The sequence below is a fragment of the Ambystoma mexicanum genome, chromosome 2q (assembly GCF_040938575.1).
Source record: "Ambystoma mexicanum isolate Mex_15411 chromosome 2q, UKY_AmexF1_1, whole genome shotgun sequence".
NCBI classification, from domain to species: Eukaryota; Metazoa; Chordata; class Amphibia; order Caudata; family Ambystomatidae; genus Ambystoma; species Ambystoma mexicanum.
In genome coordinates, this window is record NC_090924.1 from 461,169,340 (window position 1) to 461,189,508 (window position 20,169).

At 42.2% G+C, this 20,169-nt stretch overlaps 1 protein-coding gene across 2 annotated transcripts in view; it reads left to right on the forward strand.

The window, feature by feature from the left end:
* The window catches only part of LOC138569526 (rho guanine nucleotide exchange factor 3-like), a 388,611-nt gene that overhangs the window by 293,496 nt on the left and 74,946 nt on the right, over nt 1-20,169 (forward strand). For both annotated transcript variants that reach the window (XM_069647576.1, XM_069647577.1), the window contains 2 exons: nt 6,215-6,322; nt 6,608-6,772. In XM_069647576.1, coding sequence (XP_069503677.1) covers nt 6,215-6,322; nt 6,608-6,772 — 273 coding nt within the window. The remainder of the gene's footprint in view (nt 1-6,214; nt 6,323-6,607; nt 6,773-20,169) is intronic.

Here is a 20,169-nt window from a genome sequence, read left to right on the forward strand (position 1 = left end):
GGTTTGGTTTGGTTTGGTTTAGCGGATGTTTGAAACTCACAATAAACGTTTTGTTTGGATTAATTGACAGATCATTCAAAACTGCATAGTCTGCAAGTGCACTTAGTAATCTATGCAAGCCGACCTGAGAGTGGTCCATAACCACAATATCATCGGCATAGGCCAACCACTTACCTTTTCTGCCTCCTAGTTTTGGGGCTACCAAGCACTTTCCTACCAACCACCCGCTCAAGTCTGCCATAAACAGAATAAAGAGGAAGGGGGCCAATAAACATCCCTGATGGATTTCCCTACCCTTACTCTTAACGTTGTGCCTTGATGTAGATGAATCAGAATATTTAGGAGGTTGTATGGGAGGACCCACTTCTTTAATTTACTCCTGGTTATGGTATCAAACGCACGTGATGGATCCACTCGTGCACAAAAGGCGGGGATCATTCTTTTACGTGGGTTGTAGCAGTCATACATCCCAAAGTCAAGAGATTTAAGATCGTAGAGATTCCTTTTCTAAAGCCTGTCTGTTACTTCAGTAGAATGTCGCTTTGGGTGGCCTAGGCCTCCAATTTCCCCAATAACAGACCACAAAAAAATCTTTCCATCAGCGTCTAGCAATGAGATGGGACGGTAGCTGTCTGCCAAAAGACGGTCCCCCTTTTTATATAAGGGAATAATAATTGCGTTCTTCCAGGAATCTGGAAACATTTGTGATGCCAATATATTTTCGAACAGGCTCCATAGGACAACTGCCCATGTCGTAGGATTCCCGTAAATTATATTTGTATTTGTTATGATTTAGGATGTTTAAGTGTTATAACTTATAATTCCAACAGTTATCTTCATATTTGTAGATGAGATGTTTTCAAATTTTGATCAGAAATCGTATGCAGAGACATGTACGTACTTTGCACCAGTATGTGTTGGATACTAATTGTAACTCGACAAAATATACACTTATGTAAGGACTTTAGGTGGAAGTGTTTTTTGGATCACCCATCTCTTACTCTTGCGTTGTGATGTTATCTCTGCCGTCACATACGTGTTGGAACTGAAATAGTTCCTATGGTGTGTTCTCTTACTATATTCACTAACTCGGTTATGGTGAAACATACTACTTTTGATCTTACATCACCCTTTGCGTGATGAATTTGCGCAGCATTTTACAAAAGATCATTAACTCTTATGGTGGGTCTCCGACTATTGTAAGCTGGGGGCATATATCCATAGAATCGGAGGCTTCTATTTCCGAAGCGGAATAGCAATATCTGAACATACCATTATCTTTTTGTCATTCTTTCATGTCATGGAATGTCAATCTTGTGGATGACCTGGGGTGATACTTTCATAAATCAGCTGCTTCTCCTTATGTAGTGGAAATGTCTGAGCATGTAGTTACCATTGGGTGTCAATATGCATATTATAGATAGCATAGCAATTTGTTTCTCAATGATTATTAAAAACTGTTCAGATCCCATTCCTCCTTCATTCCACTTGGTGAAAGTGAATCATTGATCTATCCAGTAAGCTTCTCGTGGGATTTATTTATTTTTCTCTTACCTTGTTTATAGTCTTGTGTGTCTATGATTTCCAAAAGTTGAGCAACGCTGTGTGCCTTTTCATGAAAGTGGACATGTTCTTGTTCCTAATGCACGATTTGTGTTTGTTCATTCTGACACAGATCTTTCTTCCCGTCTCCCCTAGATAATAAATACCACAAGGGCAGTTTTTTGCTTTTTCAGTAAGGCAGGTAGCGTGACATCTTAATTCAATTTTCTCGCCTGTTCTAGGTTGAAATACAAATTCCCCTTTTATCACATTAGTTTCCAAAGTTCAAAAATGGGAAAGTTCCCTGGCGTTTTTTGACTTTGTTTTTTTCCTTTTTGGTATTGACCAATATTCCTCAAGTTGTTACTACTCTGATGATTAGTTTGATCCTGAACAGGTTTCTGAGTGTATTATGCAGGTAAAAACGTAGTGTGTTTAGTAGATTTCATCTGTTGGTTTAGTAAACGCCATAGAAATATTCTTGTACTTTGATCTGCACATACCAAAAATGTATGTCTGGATTACCAATTTGTGCAGTAAATTGTATTCTTAAGGCAATTGATTTAATATACATCAAAAACTTATCTAGCTTTTCATGACCACCGTGCCAGACTCCAAAGAAGTCATCGACATATTGCATCCATGTCTTAATGTTTGTTGACCATTCAGGTTGGCCTAGTATGTGTTGTCTCAAATTTATACATAAAGTTATTAGCATAAACCGGTACCATGGGTGCTCTCGTGGCTGTTGATTGATTGATTGATTTGTTTATTTATAAGCTGTTCCTGATGTCTGTAAATAGAATTCACTGCGATGCTTGAAATAAGAATTCTGTGAGATAAAATCCAAAAGTGTCATGGTAAATTCTTTGGATGCCCAAATTCCTTCTTCTTATAATAGCAACTATTCCACCGCTTCTTGTCCTATGTTGTGGGGTATACTTGTATAGAAGCGGTTGCCATCTATGGTAAAAAAAAAGAATACCTCCTTCCAACAGTTGAATTTTATCCAACATTTCCTGGAATTGTGTAGGTAGAGGTCTTTTGTATCAATTGTTGCAAAAAGTACTCGATACAAGTGCCTTAATGGTTGAAGAATCCTTCCAGTGACTGCGATAGGTTGACCAGGTGGGTTTATCATGTTTTTATGAATCTTTGGAAGAAAATGGAAATTTAATTTGGGGATAGGGTGTGGAAAGGAACACTTTAGTCTTGTTCGAGATCCATTTCTTCAACTATATTCAATATTTTCTCTAAGTTGGCCCTGATTTGTTTTGTGGGGTCGTGATCTATTGCTGCATAGATAGAATGTGCATGTCCGTTGAATGATAAACTATCATGTCATTGTTGGTGTTCTGAATGACCAAAGTTCCTCTTTTTCTCTGCAGGTCATAGTGTGTTTTTTTTTTTTTTTTTTTTTTTCTTTTTTCTTTTTTCATCTTCATGTAATGTACTAATTAGTGACCTTTCTCCTCTACTGAGATTGTTCTTGGGTTTACCATAATATTGTTTTTTGAGATACGACAATACCATTTTCTCAAACTCAATAGATGGTATGTTGATGGGAGCTGGAAAAGTACTCTTGGGATTACATTTTACATACTGTTTCTTCAGTGATGACACCCTCTTGTGGAGGTAGTTCAGAGAAAAATAACTTGGTTGTTTGCGTATGTGCTTGAGCAGCTAAACTTTCATGACAAAGATGTTGGTTCCATATGTGGATACACATTTCAAACCTTTCTGTAATATTCTTGCTAGTAGGTAAATTATCTACTACGTTTGTTGTGACTGAAATCGTGCCTGCATTCCCTGGTTTCTTCCTCTTTCCCCCCCCCCCCCTCGTTTGATTCCTTTTCGGCCCATGTCTAAAAAAAAAAAAATACAAAAAAAATGTCTTTGGGTGCCTGTTGTAGCAGTGTTTGTGTTGATTGTCACTAATGGAGGTGCTTGCTGTTTGGTTCTGTGTGGGTGGCGCTGTGTCGCCTCCGGTGGTGTCAGAATCGGAGCTGCTATTATCAGTTGATGGGTTATTTGGTCTGTGGTTGAATATTTGTCAGCCTACGTATATTATACCTCGTTATTTAGATAATCATGTGTGTTGCTTCTGAATTTTATTTTTCTTTCCTCAAGATCGGGTTTGTATATTTCCAGGTGGTTATTGATGTCTGCCAATATATCAGTAAAGGGTTCAGCAACTGTTAATGCGATCATCTCTATAGACAGATTATTCATTTCTTTATCCAATGTGTCAATATTAACTTTTAGCTCTTAATTGTTAGCAGTATTAGATCTAGTGAGCATTTATTTAGAAACTGCTCCCATTTCATAACAAACTTTCTTTTCTGTACATGGTGTTGGTCTCAACAGTATCCTCAGTCCTCTAGGAATTATTTATGCTCTGAAGTATCTACCCAACGTTGCTGCATGGAGTTTTCTGTTAATGGCCTTCCGAATGACATATTTGAGTTGCATGATCTTTTTCTGTGGATCGGTGTGTTGTATTGATTGGGTGTTCTCTTTAATCAGGCTGAGTATCTCCTATGCTTCATTTGAAAAACAGATTGTGATTGCTGTGTGATTGGTTAGATGTTCCATCTCCTCGTATGACATCCTTGCGTGCCACCGCTTATACATGCACAGAAGTAAAAAACTAGGATTGAGTGCTGTGAGCTGGCACAGCTAATTAGTTTTTGGTGTGGGGCTTGCCATTCCATCTCTCACCAAGGATTTCGCTATGCTCCAGTGGTCTGACAGGGGCCTGGAGAGGGTGGGGACAGTTGTTCAAGGAAGGTGCTTTTTTAAAATTTGACGAGTTGAAGGAGGTATTGGGGGGGACACAGTTTCTATCTTTGACAATCTTAGACTAAAGGGTCTGCTAACTGGCTAGAAGTGGCTTGCTCGTGTGTCCAGAGACCTTACGCCATTTGAACTGATCTTGAACACCACAGTTGACCGGAAAAAGGGCCTTCTCTCTAAAATATATAAGGTTGTCACCGCAGACATCACGGGTGAGGAGACTTTTAAGAGATACTGGACGGAACCCCTTTATGTCCTGCATGGAACGTTATTTCAAGATCCTTCAGGGCTGGCACTGTGACACCCCTCAAATTATCTAGGATGTTCCCAGGGGTTTCCACCCTTTGTCCCCCAGCTTTTTTTAGGCTGAACTTCTGAGCTGGATAAGGGATACACTGGGCACGCAGCTCACGTTTGACCCGATCCAGATGCTGTTGGGGATCCCCGCCAGGGATATTGTGGAATAAATATTCCCAAGTATGTGGGAGGCGATGTTTAGGGTAGGGAGGCTGGTGATGGCCCAAGGATGAATAAATGGGTGGATCCCTTCCAAGTCAAAATGGGAGTAGCTACAGGGGATCATGGCTATGGAGAAACTAACAGCAATAGTGAATGATCACATGGTTCGAGATGAATTGGGCGCTTGTTAACTGGTGGGATGAGGACTAAGCGATTGCCCAGCCTAGTGCGGCCCACCTCTCGGGGAGATTGCACCGCACACAGAAGAGCTGTCCCTAATCTAGCATGAGTGTATTTCTGACGGTAGGCCAGTGCGGTGGAGAGCAGCAGGTATGTGGTTCATATGTCCAGCTCTTCCAAGGGCCCCCTCCTTGGTGGGGCTCAAAGGGGGGAGCCTATGATTCATGAGTGGTATTGGAATTTACGACCGATGCTAGGTGCTTAAGAATTGTTGTGGCCGAAGTTATTCAAAACGGAAACTTGACCAGTGTTAAATGGGGGTAGGGAAGGGGAAGGGCGGTGAAAGGTTTTGTTATTGTAATTTGTTGAATTTGTGAAGTTTATGAAGAAGAAAATTCTAATGAAGAGCAAAGTAAAGAAATGTGTTTTGGGAATCACTCCAAACACTTCAATGCAAATAGGTTATCTTAATCACTTTTGTGTGTATGTACCCTTTGTTGTGTTGAAGTACTACTATTTTGCATTTTGTTCGGTCTAGCTTTCTACCCTCTCTTCAGAATGATGTACCTTTTTTTTTATTCTGGTGTTTTTTATTTTTTATTTTCATTTGGCATCAACTGTCTTTTAACCTTCTGGTATAGCTTGTATAATAGTCTCTGGGAACCCAGTAAAATATATATTTAAAATATTTGGTAATTAGTCTAAGGGGTTGCCATATATACAAATACATATTTCAATATTCGTAGGTAAAGGTATTTCTCCAGTGATCAGGTAAGGGTCTGTCCATTTCAAAGTTCCCTGAGAATATCAAACATAGTGTATTATTACCAAGAGGTCTGTGTACAGTGAGGTCAACTTGACTTGTGGGTCAGGACTACACTCGATTGCTACACGTTTGAAAGAAGTGTGTTGCTTAGTTAGAATTTCATCCAGCATTTTTCTGGGGGTAAATCCTACCAAAATCATGTAATTCAGTTGTGCAGTGAGTGGTGGTAATTTTGCCAAAAAAGTGTCAGCAACCAAATTACTGCCCCTTTTGTACCACACTGCAGAACTTCTATTGTGGCCCAGAATTTCTGTTTGGAGCATACTCTGCTGTGAACACATCAAGGTGGTATGTGTTTTTGCCAGTCTGAGCCATAAAGGGCATGCAGAGCCAGGACTATACCAGTCTGTTTTGGGATATGGTTTGTTCACGGTCTCATTCTCATATTGTTCCATTTCTCTTTTCACACAGGAGCCCTGCAACAAGCGTGTGAAGCCAGTTTCTAAAGTGAAGGCCTCTGCCAGCAGTGACTCACCAGCTAAAGTAACACCGCTCAAGCGCCTAAGTCAGTCGATTCAGGTAGGTGTGTCTTGCCAGACAGCCAAATTAAATTGTTTGGACATTGAGGTATATGTACATAGTCACTGACGGGAAATGTGATTCCATTTAATTATTTGTAACTTGGGGTGGAGCGTGAGTGGGATTATTTAGGAAGGCATGTAGGCAGTGAAGGAAAACGCATGAAACTCAAGGATGGGAGATGGCAGACCAGGCGATGGTCTACTTGAAGGGAATGTTAGTAGATTGGGAGGTACACAATAGGGTAAAGACTCTTAACACGGTATGTAATCTTAATTTTTCCAGCGATCCATAAGCTTTAAGACAGACAGCCGCTTGTTTAATTTCGCACCACGCCCACGGTCCAGGAACTCTTCCGGAAACTCCAAGCGCAGGAATAGCAAGCTCTGGTGCGAGACTTTCGATCACGTCAGCGAAGAGCTATCCGCCAAGGAGATCAAGCGGCAGGAGGTGGGTCAAAAAAATAAAAGGGAGTGGAGCATGTCTCGATGGTTATCATGCAGCACAGTAAAAAAATGCCCAGGTGTACTTGCTCAGTTTTCTACAAGCAATTGCCACCCAGAAGCCAAACCAAAGTGTTGCACGTCTTCAATGCTTAACTTTTATTTCTTCACTGCACATAGACCTAGTTGGAGGCAAGCATAACCTGCAACGCTAAACTACTATTGATGATCTCCAATGACATGTAGAGGGACTTGGGGTTTGAGCTCCCTCTGCATCAGCTGTGACTTAACTGCTTATCTCTGTTACCTGTATTGAATTATTGCAGCCAGCCTGCAGTCGAACACTCTTGCCCATCCTAACCAAGATGCTAAATTCAGTCTTTTTCTCCTATTGAGAAGATGCCGGCTTATCCCCTTTTTCTCTTCCCTTTCGTTTAGACTTGATCGTTTTCTTCAATCTAAACTGGACTACCACCTGTCACCCTCTTATCATTGACCCAGCTCAAACCCTCCTCAACCAGACGTCACTGACAAACCTGAAAGTTCCATTTCATGTGGTTCATGTTGGTTGTACCCCACCCATTTACTCCATCTCGAACATGCCTCATCTTCTCGTGCCCTAGGACTCTGCTCTCTCTTCTCTATGCTCTTTAGTTGTTGCACATTTACTGTCTCATGTGCTCCACTGGGCTTTTTGCTTGTTACGCATCCACCATCTTGCAAACATTTTGCTAGTTACTAGTTTACCTCATCCCTGGTAGGAGTACCTTGCTTTTTCACCCTGTCACTTGTGTCACTGGGCCCTTAACCCTCCTCATGCTTTACTTATCACACTTTTGCTCCATCTTTGCAATGGTGCTTATCAGGCCAGTTGCTAGGTCTGTAAAAGATCCGGGGCTATGCAAATGTCCAGGCTGTCGGGACTCTGGGCTAGCTAGTCTTTTGGCTGTAGCTCCTGAACTTCTATCCAGGGCTACAGCCAAAAGATCCTGGGCTATAGCCCCCTCAGCCCCCCCTAGCAACGCCCCTGGTGCTTATTTACTCTCGCTCTCATGTCTCCGGACTTCCTCTTGTGCTCTTGCTCATTCATTTAACACTTCATATGCCCCCCTCCTTCTACCAGATTGCTTTGCCTTTGAGAGGAAGAACATGAGTCTCATTCTCGATCTCCCAGGGTTCCTACTGCCTCCCGTTTGTCATTTCGTGCCCCCGTACTCATACTTTTACCCACTCCTTGTCCCTACCTCACAGTGCCACAGTTGCCTTACTTGGTTCAATTTCTTTCTCTGGCATGCCCCGGGACTACTTTGCCCACCCTCAACCGCTTTACTACTTCTCTATGCTCAGTCCTTTTCCTGCGTGGCCTTGCCACCTCCACACCCTCTCAAACTGGATCCTATTGAGTGGTACAAATTGACAATTGTCTTTGGTGCAATTATTCATGCCAAGCAGAAGACCAATTTGGCAAACTTGGGGCAGATTGTGGGACATTTTCCTTGGGCTGAAAGGATTGTAATGGCTTATTTTCCATTGGTACAGCAGGGCAACCTTCTTTGGAAAAGAATTGGCCAGTAGTTTGGTTCAATTATAGGCAACAGTCTATCGCAATGAAGGCAATACAGTGTGATTTAGAGATGTGAAACAGACTGGCATTTAGGTGAAATAGGGCACTGTTTAACAGTGGCTGCTTTCTTTGGTTGAGTGAGGAGGCATTTGTATCACTGTGATGAGTACTTTTCTATTATTCAACTACCATCGATGTTCTGTGCCATAATGGTCAATGCTCTGTGGTACAATGATGATTGTGGCACAGTGATTGGGAGCATTGTGTTGCACAATGATTGGCCATATTTTGTGCCACGATGAGCATGTTCATTTTCAGTTATTGGAAGGGTTCAGTTGCATAATAATGGGCAGTATTTAATGGCACAATGATTGGCATTTTTCTGAAGTACGGTGATGGGAGGCATTATGTTGCACATTAATTGGCAACATACTGTGGTACAGTGTAGGATGGTGGGCAACATTCCAAGACTACTTACTTTGTTAGGATTCTGGTTGGACAATTTAACTCACTTCTGGCAGGTCCCACCCAGGACACAGCTCCAAATTGAGCTGTATGAAAAAGATGAATCTGCCTTGAATGAAAGACAACTGCACTGAAAAACATACAAATTAAAGTTGGCCCTGTCAGTGCCCTTGGGATGCATATATATGCTTTAAAAAAGGGTAATCTTCTGCTATTGTGTATGTAATGTCATAATTTGCAGGCAATGGCAGGAAGTCCTGTGTCTCTATTGCACCCCAGCCACCCACCAGGTCCTAAGGGCTCTTCAAGCTAAGCTTTTATTTATTACATTTTCTTTTAGCCCCAGCACTCGCTGCATCTTGGGAGCAAATTGGAAGAATTGTGCTATTGATGATGGCAGCATGAAACTTGGGGCACATATATACTATTACATATGGAAAGGTTTTATTGTGGCTGAGGCCATTCCAGATTCCCCCACAACAATAATGGAGGTCATTCAAAATGGCAGGGCTCTGAAAATGGTTAATCTGCTCTTTTGTATATTTGCCATATTAAATGTGTTTTTTTTTTTGTGAATTTGTTATACATGTGTGCAAAACATCCTATCGTTCATAAAAATGCATACACAAAACAAGGGTGCAAAAAAACAGTAGTGCATTACATTTTTTTGTTCAGAAGTAGTTTGAATGACAATTAAGAAGAAAAAGAAGATAACAAATATGGAGACAGTACATAAGCTGATTAGTCCGCTCAAGCCTGATACTTCTAGACAAATCACAGACCGAGTGGAACAAGTATTTCATCTGCGAAGAAGACAATTTGGAGGTTCTTTGCAATGCAGCAGAAACTAAACGTGATACAAATGGGGCTGGTTATAAGACAACGTCCGATCTTCTTATGGTGTTTAACTGTCCTAGTTGCAGAGAGCTCAGCATTTATAGGGTTAGTGGTGATGGGTGTTTACCAGAAACAATTTATCTGGCGTGACTTGATGAAGGTGGAGGTATCGTGCCAACCTTGGTACGACGTTAAGCTTGCTTTTACGAATCCTGTGGATTGCAGTTCAATAAAACATAACTGCAAAGAGCAAAGGAAGAGGTCACCACCGGATTATGCTGATAGTTCTACAAAAATCACCCATTAAAGTGTTCAAGAAAAAGTTCAGTGAATACAAAACCAGTGCATTTTTGTGATATGCCTTCCCCAGCTTGAGGGTCATTGTGTACAGCATCTACATTCAGCCTTGAGACTCGTTTCCGTCACTGGGCCCTTAAACTAGAAGACAAACCCCTGGTTGAACTGAGTGCAGGCTATCTTATTGCACAAGATGCCATTTACCATATTCATTGCCTTGTATTAGTGCAGTGCTAGAGACAAAAAAAACACCAGAAACTGAGATGGATCAAATTAACCATGGTATTGCATTTGGAGAACTTCATACATTGTAGATGCTTGAACGGACAATTAAATTGCACCCACATTTAAACTAGTTGACCTATGCAATCTGTACAGCATGAGGATGAAACAACTTGCCAGTGATCTTTCAAGACTGAAGCCAGTGCCAGTGCTCTTTCGAAACTGAAACAGGATATTTGCTTACTTTCCTCACATAGGACATAATGAAGGCCGTCATGTGTTGCTTATATTTAACGATATCGGATCTGCACTGAGCAAAACATGCAAATACAATGCAGATAGTGATGCTGTTCATCTTGCTAAAGCAGCAAATCTAGTGAGAAGAGAGCTCTCTAAAACGAATAATCACTTCTACAGATCATTTGGAAACAAGTGTCAGGAAGACTGTCGGCATCTCTGTTGGCACTGGTTGCTATGGTTGCAAACGACTCCAACATCAAAGCACTGTCAAGTTCTTCAGCAATGCCGCAACCAATCCTCACTGTTGCGCAGTTACTAATGTGCAATAGTCTGGTGAGACGTGAGTATGAGTCTGAATGAGCCTTCAGGCACAATGAGAACTGGAAACTCCTTTGCTTCTCTACTTGGGTATTTTAATCCATACAAGAACTTGCAACCGTGATCTTGTTGAAACCCTGCACGAGCTAGAGTTAAGCATATCCTACGACTGTGTGCTGCACATCTCATCAGAACTTTGAAATGAAGTATATCATCACTAAGACACAGAAAATGCAATTCCTCTTCAGTTAAATGGAGGGGTCTTTACGACTAGTGCAGTCGACAGAACAGACCACAATCCAAACTCTCCCACAGCTCATGATGTTTTCCATGGTACAGCAATAGCAATATTAGCATCCATATGATGATTTTACGGGGACTGATCAGACTGTGTTCCGAGAAAGTGACTGAACATCTTCCTGAGTACTACTGTTTCTCCTTTGAGAACGGATAGTCCTCTGCCAACAGTAGAAAAGAACTTAGTTGACTACTAAGTTACGCCGCAAGCTATGGTGAAAGAATACACCTGGCTGAAGCATGTAACACAGGTTCTAGCTAGTGACAACCTACAAGGGGATGGAATAATCACCTGGGCAGCGCACCAAACAAGTCAACTTGAAGATACTCTACAAGATTTTGAATTAACACTTTCATCTCTGCTTTCTCCATTTCCAGACCATCCTAGGTCATTGGCCATGATTCACCATTCAATGGATATTGTGATGACTGCAGCTTTCTTAATCCCGGACAGATTGCAATCATTGTTTGACTAGCCACTCCATGCATCCAGTGGAACTATCTAACAACTCATGGTGAAAATCAATTCATTGTAATATTTATTGGGCTGCATATTGAGATGGCAGTTTTCAAGGTTCCTAGAAATCTCTTGGATGAAAGTGGTTGGACTGAAGCAATTGTTCAGGCTGATCTTGCCATAGCTGGAAAAGCAGATTTGTTTATAAAAGGTTCCCATGTGACTCGTACACCTAGGGCTCATCAAATCACAGCCAGTAGTCTCTTATTTACTACTGCAGCAGGCCCACAATGTTTATAGCAAGACATGGAGGATAGCAAATTAAGTTTCTTGTAAACTGGTGTAGGGAAAGAAGTGATGTATGTACGCAATTTAGATTCTGGTACATCATTCTAAAACTAGAACTTCTTTTGGTGACATTTGTAAGACTAATACGAGAGGATTTCCATATATATATGTGTGTGTGTATGTATATATATATATATATATATATATATAATCCAAGACTGTTCCTGGTACTTTTCCTTGGACAATACTCGATATGCACAATGGATGCCTCTCCACTTGCGTGTTATGGGTTCACTTAAAAAGCATCACCCTGACACCTACGCAGAATTCATGACAGAAAAGTTTGTACAAAAATAAATAAAGTCAAACCGTGCATTCTCTGCTAATGCCATTGGTCAGGCCCATGAACATCAGTCAGAGGTGATGGAGGGGGTGCAGGCCTGACAGATTGTTGGATGGTCTGTGGTCCTGAGATGGGCCACTTCGATGAAGAGCTGGTGGTCTTGGGGGGGGGGAGGGGAGCGCCAACGAGCACACATAGATGGCTTTTGCAAAAGATATCAAGTCTCATTTGTGCAATACAAGATATGGGGAACACATTTAGTGAAACCAGCTGTGAACTCAGGGTACTTCAAAAATATAGTACATCCAGCAGTTTCAGACACATTGCTAAATATTGAAAAAATTAAGTTGACCAGTATGAGTTGACCAGTATGAGTTATGACAGCGACAGGATTATTAAACTAAACTTTTTGCAGATCCTATTAAGTGGAATAACCTCCATCTCTTCAGCTGTCCTCCAGCTTGTGAAAATGAAAAGTCAAGTAAACGGTTACATCTGACATTGCTGAGGAATGACTGCTCACTATTTTCTAGACTCTAAATTGGACAAAGATGAGTAATGGAGATCTGAGTGATTTCTTAAGACCTGAAAACGAAGCCAGCACTGTCGAAGTTAGCGAGTCTAAGAACCGGAACAAAGTCTGATTGTTTTGCCTGGAAGACCTTGCACCCGGAAAAAACACTACTTCCAAACCAACAGTCCAAATTACCGCCTTTGATGGTACTGCAATTGTCAACATGCCACGACCAGGATTTGCGAAAACATTTGAAGATTATGCCAGTACTGTGTTCATACCCTACATCACATCTCAGCTTCAATCTGTTACAAGGTTAGATATCATCAGGGATGTGTACGGGCCTGACAGCTTGAAGACTGACACACGCAGTAAAAGGGGAAAATGTGTTCAGAAACTTGTTGAACCAAGAAATGCACTTCCTAAAGATTGCCACGATTTTCTCTGGGTTGATGAAACAAAGACTGAATTTTTCTTTCTTGGCTAAATCCTCAACAGCTATTGACACGAACAGGCAGGTAATTACCACAATTGGTACCAATGTTCTTTCTATAAATTATCAAGATATCTTGGGACTTGCTCCAGGTTCGCACAAAGAAGACGACACATGCGTCCTACTCCAGTTATGTGATGCTGTGCAGCAAGGATATAATACAGCTGAAATGTGCATTGTGGACACCATTGTAGTTTCCCATCTGCACAAAGTCTGAATATTAAGGAACATTAAGGAACTGTGGGTCACATTTGGAGTTTGGGAACAACTTCTGGTTCTTTGCTGCTTAGGAGTTGGCTAGAGCTTTGGGTCATGATATTTGTACTGCCTAACTGATGTTTCATCCAATAACTGGGTGTGACATGGGGTCCTTTTTTGGAGGAAGAGGCAAGGGGACTATATGGTACACCTGGTATGCATACAGAGATGTGACCTCAGCTTTTTGTGGATTGGCTGGCAGGCCAAGTCAGCAGGCAGTTGAAGAAATGCTGAAGCTATTGGCGAGATTTGTAGTTCTATTATATGACCGTACTAGCAGCGACAAACCTATTAATGAAGCAAGAAAACACCTATTTACCCAGAAAGGTAGTGCATTTACTCAGAAAGGTAGTGTAATTGACAATCTTCCTCCCGCAAGATGCGATCATTCAACATACAAAAAGAGCTGTCTACCAGCCTGGTTACTGCTGGGCTCAAACGATAGTCTCAACACCACAGCTTCCATCGACAAGTGATTAGGGGTGGAAGAAGCATGGAAAATATCCTTGACAACCCGACCAGAGGCTACACAAGCTTGCAGAGAACTCTTACGATGTGGCTGCAAGTAAGTCTGCCCTACATTGTACTGCTCTGTATACTTGTGGTGCTCTTTGTACTCACTGAAATAAGGGTGGAGGGGGGAGGGGGTCTGTTTCAGGAGTAGTATCAATATTCCTTCAATAATGAACAATAATATACAAATCAGTAATATAAGACCCTAATTACATTACATTAACTTCAATCAACTGTTAATGATTTTGATTTTCTTCCCTTGACAAAATCAATGAATTTATATTTTCTGCTATAAATTGTGAAAATATATTTACTATTAGGCTTCATTTACACTTCTAAAGTGGACAATAGGCATCACATGACCACAGGTAAATGGCAATGAATATCTACACAAATTAAGATCCCTTAATGACACCTAGTCTCTATTTTTTTTTTTTTAAGTGCTGCCAACTTTGTTGCAGGAAAAATCTGTAATGGCCTTGTAGCCAAAAATGTTAACTAGGGAGTGGTCTAAAAGTGTGCCAATATGCATGGTTCTGTCATCAAAGGCACAATTGTTGCACCAATTTGAAGTAATATTGCAGCACATAAAGCGAAATTTGCAATAAAATGAAACTGTCCGAAACACCCAGACCGACAAAGCAGGAAATGGCTCAAGCTAATCCTTCAAAATTCCTGCTCCACCTCATTCACACAATGCCACCCTGCCTTGCCGCCCCAAACGCGCGTTTGCCACTCAAGAATTCTTTAACAGCCTTCTTATTGTCAGGGTTGAGAAAATTCACACAGACTTCGGTCTTTTACTCTTAGACCTTGTTCAAAGAACATGGAATGGATCAACCACCTGACTGTAATTTCCATTCCGTCTCTTCGAAGAGCAGCCACCCTGTGATGCCACATTCCGAAAATAAAGCCCATGAAACTGCCTACAACCGAAGCAAACGTTAGGCCTATGTTATCCTCTACACCCTGTAACAGACAAGTGTTCTCTAGTCCTGCATCACCAGGACAAAAAGTACCTCTTTAATTGTCCGAGTAGACTGCTGCTGATCATAAGCAGATGCCTTGGAGGGAGAGTACCTTTGTGCTTGAGATGCATAGCTGTGCGTCAGACTGCCAGACACCTTGCACTGCTTTAACAACTTGTAAAGGACTGCTATCATGCGGGCTAAATAAATACTATGCAGTGCACGTACACCGGCCCAAGGACCAACCTATCAACCTGCAACGTCGAAGGTGAAACTAAACCAAGGCCAGGGGCATCCTACAATGGAAACATCCTCTGTGTCATTGCGGCATAGAGTACTCTGTAGCAAATCATGGCACATTCTGTGACCACTACTTCATATATTCATAAACTGCATTTGTTGGATTATGATTATAATTCCTTTAATTGCAGTTTTCATTAAAATGTATTGAACACAGTGTTTAACATGAACAGGAAAACTGAAGGTTCATTTCGTTACATTTTTCTGACAAACATGCACGTTTGTTGGGCAACATGTAATAACTAAAGTCTTTTGTTTTGGATCTGGCACAGTGCCCTCATTGGCACTGGTGTTTTTTCCAATGGCTATGGAGAACATTTCATTGCACCAGCAATAAGACTGGCCATATTCGGTCATTATGCTGGAGCTACAATTTGCAGTGCTGGTGGCATGACTCATTTGTGCTAGTGCAGGTGGAAGGGCCAGCACAATGAACAGATTTGCCTTATTATAATAATAATAATAATTTGGCATTTATATAGCGCTACAAACCCTCAGGTATCTGAGCGCTGCTTATTATTACCCACGGTGTGTGATGCTCATTTATTGACCTCGGAAGGATGAAAGGCTGAGTTTGGCCCTGCCGGGATTCGAACCTGCGTTAGCAGGCTCTGCACAGATGTCAAAGCGAGCGCTGGTAACGCCAGTGGACTGGCATTTCAGAGTCTTTAATGCCATGTCCATCACTGCTCCAGCCTTGGTGGCTGTTTAAGGGCCTAGCTTAGAACACCATGGGCAGAATTGGAATTCTTTATTTTCTAAAACCTGCTGGGAGAGGGCAGCTAAAGGGCTGCCAGTGATTTAGGTAATCCTAAAGGAAATCAGTCCTGATTTGGAGCCCATCAGAAACATGAAATTACCTGCAAAGTTGGCATAATGTTACTTGGTGTCACAAAATAGGGTAGGAATGTCCCTTCTGTTTTTTATTTTTTATTCTTATTGCTTTTCAACCTCTCTCCTGTGAGACCACCAGCATATAGGCTGCCACTTATTTTTCTCTTCTCTTATTTTGGCAAGTGGGGTACCTTTTCTACCCCACTTTTTATTTAATTCCGATTTTTGTACACCTTCTAGTTGGTCCCTAAGGCTGCTAGCACAGAGGACCCTGGCCCCCATTTCTAACTTTCTGGTAGCATTCCTAGCACCGTTAAGGAGGCTAGTGCTGGCACACACCCCATGAGGTTCTGGCTCCTGCAGATCGCAGGAGAAGCTGAGATTTTCAAGCGTTGAAGAAAAGCACAGAATCACACTTATGCTTGTAGGCATTAAGGATTCATGGAGATTATATAATCATCCTATTGCTTGCCATAAAAGAAGTTTGCAGTAAGTCACTTTTTACAATGCTTATTTATTTATTGGACTCGTATCAATGGAAATGATTGACTTACTAATTTGGAGCCCTGAAGAAGAGCTATGGCTTGTAAAACGTGCTGGCTCAAGGAACTAAAAATACATCGGAGGACTTGAAAGCTTAAAATCATCTATTGGGTGTAATTTCTTATTAATCATCAGAATTCTCACTGGATTTCTTTAACCCTTAGGTTGAGCGCTGTTTGAAACATGGTATCCATTTTATGTTTTGGGGGTGCCTTTCAACCCCACGTTTTATTTGATTCGGATTTTTGGACCCCTTGCAGTTAGTTCCTAAGGCTGCTAGTACAGAGGACTCCAGCCCACATTTTTAACTTTATGTAGCATACCTAGCACATTTAAGCAGACTAGTGCAGGGGCAGGGGTGCTGCCCCCACCCCATCCCTGATTTCTTTTTCTGTAAAATGTACTAATCCATCGTTTTCTAGAGCTACTGACAGCCAGTATGGCAGTGTATCTTGTTTTAATATTTTACTGAAGTACTGTGCACCTTTATATCAAACGTGCTGCTTTCATGCCACTACCTTGGCTAAAATGCCCTTCCCTGCTTGAGCACTGTCTTTTTAGACTGTCTTTGTTTGCCACCTTCTTTCTGTTAAGGGTAGGAAATGGCCATGCTACTTCTTTCCCAGGGCACTGTAAAGGTAGCCGGGTGCTTGGTACTGGTGAAGACTGGTTTAGGGTTCACACACTATAGTGCACATCCCCAAATTGGTTGATGTAATAACTGCTTTTGAGATGGTTATCAAGGATTGGGTAACAGCTGAAAGTTTGAAGTATGCATTATTTCTTTTGGAGTTATTCTTTGATCCACAATTTGAAACTAGACTCTGAAGCCACAAAGGTGGAAGCTGCTGTGACAACCATTGCCAACTCCTGCAAGTCAAGGTTCTGTCCTTTCGTCCAGGGGGAGCCCATCCAAGGTGTCTCTCCCTTGAACCAGTGGCACAGCTGGTTCACTGACTTGCAGCTTGTTGGATGGCCCCTGAAGCTTTGGAAGCAGTGGGATTGTAGCTGGCCTGCAGCATTCAAAGCAGGGTCTCTGTGCTGGGCATTGTGCAGCCTTCTAGGTTGTGTGACTTGCTGGATGACCTTGCCATGGGGTCATGGTCTCTGTGGCTCTACTTCTGCTGATGTTCTTCATCAGGTAGACCGGCTTTTCTGGATCTTAAGTGTTTTGTCTTCCTTCACGGTTACCTGCAGACCCATACTGGATCTCCAGTACCGCTTCACCTGTTAACTGCATTGTTGAGGGACACCACCTTTGGGGATGATGAAGCAGAGGACCTTTATCATTGGGCTGTCTGAAGACCAGAACTCTGAGATTGAAAGCAGAGACGAGAATACCCTACTTGTCAGGCCTAAACTCGACAGCAAAACTTAACTCTGCACCTGCAACATGCCCCATCCCCGTTGAAGCCAGGGGGAAGAAACCACAATGAAATAATGCAAAATTTTAGTAGAATGATTTAATTGCCAGGAAAAAGGGAATCCTATTTAAGAAACATTGGGAAGCATTAGAATTGGCCATATCGTTGCATAATTCAAGGGATTTCTGGAGGATAGCTACACATGGGATGTTGTCAAAAATAGTGCAAAAATCGATATACCGACTCTCAATGGATAGATGGCACACTATAGGGCCCTGTACTTGGACAGCCAGCTAATCATTCTGGACTATACATTAATTTTTTTTTAATGATCTCAATATAAATTGTGAGATACCAACAGTCAAGGATCAATTATTACCTTTTTTTTTTTGTTAAAAAAGGTGACTGCAGTGTATTAGCCAATTTTATAAGCCAATATCCTTGCTGGACCCTGTCTCTCAACTCTATGCGAGAATATTGGCCACAAGACTGGAACACTGGTTTGAGGTTAATAGTACACTATCTCCTGTGAAGACCGGAATTATAAATATGTAAATCTAAAGAGGAGTGCACTATCTTACCTATTTTGATCTCCAAACAGCGTTTGTCTCAGTACCCATGCATCATTTGGGGGAGGGGGCGGTGTTACGCTCACCTGGTATCCACAGGGACACCACCCATCCGGGTTACTCGCTGGTATGCTTCTCAGCTTTGCCCTGATGTGGTCTGCGGGGAAGGTTTTGCCTGAAAATACAGGAGGACTGTGTTCAAGACTGACCGACTGGGGTAAGTATCCTCCCTCCACCCCCGTATGATTTCAGTCCCTCTGGCGCCCTCTCCTCACCTTGTGGTAGAATTAGGCGTGCTCTCCGTCCTGCCTTCTTTGCAGGGGCGCGTTGTCTTTCATGGGCGAGTGCGGTCCAGTTACTTCACTGACGCCGGCCCGTTTGATATTGTTCAGGTAGGTCTTATTGCTGTTCTTTAGTTTTGTTGCTATCCTGCATGCCTTTCTTTGTTTAGAATGTCTTTTTTTTTTTTCTCCGTTGGGTATGCAGAGCTTCAGCGCGGCGAACTGGCTTGGTTGAGCCCCTCTGGTAAATGATGGCGCATTAAGAGCGATATGATGCGGTAAGTAAATGCTATGTGCAGCGCTGCGAAGTCTTGCCTTTGCTAACCTGTGTTTTCCTTCCTTTTAGGTCTCTGTTCTTCAGCGGAATGTCCGGAGTGGTGCCAGCCGAGAGGCAACCAGCCAGGTAAGCCTTTTGAGCAGTTCGTAATTTGTAAATGCCTCTACTGCTTTCTTTAATGTTGCCTCTATCTTCCTCTTTCAGGTTTTTCTGTCTGGGTGGCGTGCAGATTCGAGGAAGCTGTTCTCAGTAGCTGCGAGTGTTTAAAGATGAAGACTGCAGGTAAAATGCTGCTGCTAATGATGTTCCTTTTGTCTCCTTGCAGGTTCTGCTTCTCCGAGGGAATAGCTGGACACGGTGAGCGTCACATAGCAAGCTGCAAAGTAACGCGAAGCGTGTTGTCTTGCTCGGGTGTGGTTTAAACAGCCCCAACAAAATAGTCCAGGTAAAGTAGTCCCTAGGCTACCACACCCAAAACACTAGACCGCATAGCTTGGTTCTTAGGAACCAAGCTATGTGGATGCCTCCATGTTGGCTGACAATACAATAAAGTAGTTCCCAAGCACATTCCCCATGAGGGCTTTTGAAGAGGATGCCAGGCTCTAGAGGCCCGAGTCCTGACTCCACCTGGCCAATGGGTTTGATGGAGGGGGTTTTCGGCGAGGGTCGTGACAGGCTGGGGGTGGAGGTGGGGTTACTGGCGTTGACTTTTGTTCCAATGCAACTGATATGAGGATTGAGGAAATTGTATACAAATCATTTTGAAGTGGTCTGTTGGGGAGTGGGGGCGGGGGGCGATGGTGATCTTATTAGCCCTTTTAATTACCAGAGGAGTCGGACAAGGTTGCGTGATGTCCTACTTTTATTTTCAATAGTTACAAATTACATTGCTATATGAGCAGATGCACCGATAGCGGGAGGGGAGAAAATGGGGTATCCTCCTGCATGCAGACAATGTGGTGTTGGTTTCAAAAATCTCTGAAGGGGATCCAAAATCAACTCTACACCTTTGCCTCTAAATGCAAGATTGAGGAACTCGAGATCAAGATTTCCAAATTGAAAACTTGTTTTTTTACCCCATACAAAATGTCCAAACATCGTAAATATACCTGTGTCATTGGTGATACAGAACTAAAAGTAGTGGTTGGGTATGGTGTGTCCA